Source organism: Buceros rhinoceros, unplaced genomic scaffold (genome assembly GCF_000710305.1).
Source record: "Buceros rhinoceros silvestris isolate BGI_N320 unplaced genomic scaffold, ASM71030v1 scaffold26036, whole genome shotgun sequence".
NCBI classification, from domain to species: Eukaryota; Metazoa; Chordata; class Aves; order Bucerotiformes; family Bucerotidae; genus Buceros; species Buceros rhinoceros.
Window position 1 is genome coordinate 14,413 of NW_010416192.1, and position 3,174 is coordinate 17,586.

The 3,174-nt window shown below is 48.8% G+C and overlaps 1 protein-coding gene across 1 annotated transcript in view; it reads right to left on the minus strand.

The window, feature by feature from the left end:
• LOC104494844 (myelin transcription factor 1-like) overlaps positions 1-2,181 on the minus strand; it is a 4,435-nt gene extending 2,254 nt beyond the window's left edge. Inside the window, exons 1-3 of the mRNA XM_010137726.1 lie at positions 2,168-2,181; positions 1,481-1,702; positions 839-930 (exon numbers count right to left, since the gene is read on the minus strand). Of these exons, the coding sequence (XP_010136028.1) occupies positions 839-930; positions 1,481-1,702; positions 2,168-2,181 (328 nt within the window). The remainder of the gene's footprint in view (positions 1-838; positions 931-1,480; positions 1,703-2,167) is intronic.
• Positions 2,182-3,174: the final 993 nt, after the last annotated feature.

Here is a 3,174-nt window from a genome sequence, read left to right on the forward strand (position 1 = left end):
TCCTGCTGAGCCCATTCTGTTGCACAGACATCACCTCTCACCACGTCCTCATCTTTGCTTTTACATCCTCTAGATGGGATGCACATCTCACCTGGGGGTTTATTTTTTTAGTAACATTTTGAGCATCACAGTTCAATGATACTTTAGAGGTCAATATGGAAATGCAGACCCCAATGACAATGCAGCGGTTGGAGTCTGGCACCTCGACGCACCCTGCAAGGTTGATTGCCCTGAAAACTCAGGTCATTCTCCCCAGTCCTGACTTTGGGAAGGTGCCATTTAAACAACTAATGCATATCTTGATTAGAATTTACAAGGTTCATGAAATAAAGCACTACTTCTAGCAGAGTGCAGGAATTTATACGTTCCGAACTATAAAAGCATCCAAGTTAAATGCCTGAACTTATCAAATACCACAGAAACCTCAGTAATAGCACTGGAGATGCAAAGTGCCTTCGCTAACAAAATTCCAGATCCAGAAATATCTGCAGCATTAAAAGCCCTGAATAGGTGAAAATCGCCGAGTGACTGCAAGGGGTTTGTAAAAATATCAGTGAATATTTCAGCATGAATTATTTTTGCTTGGAATTTCACTGTGGAGACTTCTTCTTTATCATTTCACCAGCTCCCTCCCAGCGTGTCATGCGGAGAGCAGTGCTAGTACCATGCCATGCCCAATACCCGAGCAATCTGAGAAATGGGTGTTCACAGCACCTGATAAACTTGCATATCTGTGGCCAGATTTGAGTTGTTGAGACCTCCTCAGTTTGCAAAGAGAGAGATAAATGGGCTCAATACCCTGACACATGCGCAAGGCAAAAGGAGTGAAAATCCTTACCATCGCTGGTCTTAAACTTTGTGTTGAGAATTTCATCCCCTGAGAGTTTTCCTTTCTTCCCAGCAAAAGTAGCTCTTGGACACCCTGACAAACTGGAAAACAAGTAAAAATGGGTTTCAAAAAAACCCCTCTTGGTATGTATAGGTGCTGATGTTCCTAACAAGAGCAGTTGGTGGAGATCATGCTGCGAGACAGTTCTTTTAAAAGCTTTCTGTGGTACAGAGGAAATTGCTTTATGAATAATGTCACACAACTCCCCATTTATAAAGTGAGAGCTGTTTTCTGTGAGCAAAGGTTAAAACCCATATTGTCTCCTGAAAGGAGGGCAGGGCAGATAAGGAAGTTGAGACCTGGCTGGTTGGGGCGTCAATCCCCTGTTTTGGATGCTAAAGTCCTGTTCTGGCCTGCTCATGGAAGGATTTTTTATTATTTTGCCCAATCCACATCTCACCATTGCAACATGAAAACAACTTTGTGTTTTCTTCCGTGCAGAAAACTCCAACCTTGGAGCAACCTGACTGAGGTCGGCATCAAAAGCACCAGCTATGGAGCCTGGCATAAAGAGCTGAGCCATGCTCAGGCAGGTAGGTTAGTCCATGCTGATGCTGCCGCGCTCCCGGTGATTTCAACCCTGTGATTTACCTTCTGTGAGTGAGGAAGCTCCCGTTGGCGTGGCCGGAGCCATCGCAGCCCGGGGTTGGGCAGGTTGGGCCTTCGTTCTTCAACGACTTCCAAGAAAATGAGGAGCCGTTGAGTGATCCTTCCTTCTGCCTGCGGGCCGCAAGCGGGCACCCCGACGCGCTCCGGTGAGAGGCATATTTGCCGCTGATGTGTCCAAGCCCAACGCAGCCAGGAACTGGACACCTGGGCACAGGGAAGTACCAAGAATTACAGCACAGGAATGAAGAGGGATAGAAGAAAATTAGGGATGAGCAGGTATGAGGAAGCCTGGGACGTGAGCATTTGCGTTTGGGGATCTCATCTGGACCTTATGTGGTAGATGCTTAGTTGGTGGAAATGGCAGATGGGATATCAAGAGCTCCAACTGCCCCTTCAAAAGAGCCGAAGAGAACCAAGGTAAATCCTGCAAGAGGGAAAGACTGTGGAGGTCACATCTCACTCACATTTGCAGCAGAGAAGGGTCCCAGCGGTGCCCCAAACTGGTTTTGATGCCTCATTGAGGGCGAAGATGGCAGATCGCTCTGCCTGACGTGAGATCTCGATGTTAACCACAGCTGACACGCTCTCCCTGAACCCCAACCCACGTACAGCGAGCTCTGCCTGGTGTTACTGCCGAGGAACCCAGGGTTGGCAGCTTCATCACCCTACCCTAGCATGGTCATCGCTATCTAGGAGGGCTGTCTGTGCCTGCGGGGACACAACCCTTCCCCATGCACCAGTCTCTGACCTAGGAGCTGGTCAGGTTGCAACCTGTGCACCAAGAGCCTGCAAACCTGCTCCTGCAAGGAGCGTGTCCAAGGGGTTTCTGAGCCCATACCCCATCAGACAGGACACATAAATGCTGGCAACTGCTCGGCTGTGGCCTCACCTGTCACCTCCTCCTCCTCCTTCACATCCCGCAGCTACCAAGAGATAAACCTGTGCTCACAAGGGGATAAAAGTGGGAATTACATCAAGGTGGAACACGAGCCCTCCTGCCCCCGCGCTTCTGCCACCGTTTACGGCCCGTTAAGGCAGGTGGGAGCCGCAAGGGGGGTCATGGAAGCGCTGACACAACTGGTGCTAATGGCCAAGAGAATGAGTGACTCCAAAGGCACCTCCCTCCTCCCCACTCGCCCCCTCCCCAGCTAATGGCAGACTCACTAAATTCATCCGCTCCACAGAGCCCCGTGTATCTATTAAGGTTTCTGCTGTGCTCTGCATCTGGTTAAAGCTGCCAGTCAATTATAAATACAGTTAAAAGTTTATTACTCCAGGGAGGTTTCTCTAAAAAAAAGGGGAGGTGGAAGTAGGTAAGAAATGGCAAAAATAACCCCTGTGTCCTTGGTTTGAGAGCAATCAGGGACTTGGAGTTTCCCCAGCGAAACATCCGCCGAGCTGCTCCTGAAAATCGCGAGCTGCGTTTGGCCGCAGAAATGATTACCCTGATTGTTTACATTTGGTACAAAAGGGAGATGACAGCAGAAGGGGGGAGCCGCACGCCCGGCCCTTTCCCAAGATAATTTGAAAAATGCTGATCTCAATTTTAATCAGCTGCAAATGCAGCACAATTCACTTATAATATCCCTGCCAGCAGGATCCTCAGTAAATTCATAACATCATTGCTTTTATATGATCACGAGCAAATTACTGAATCCTCAGGAGGAAAGGGCGGG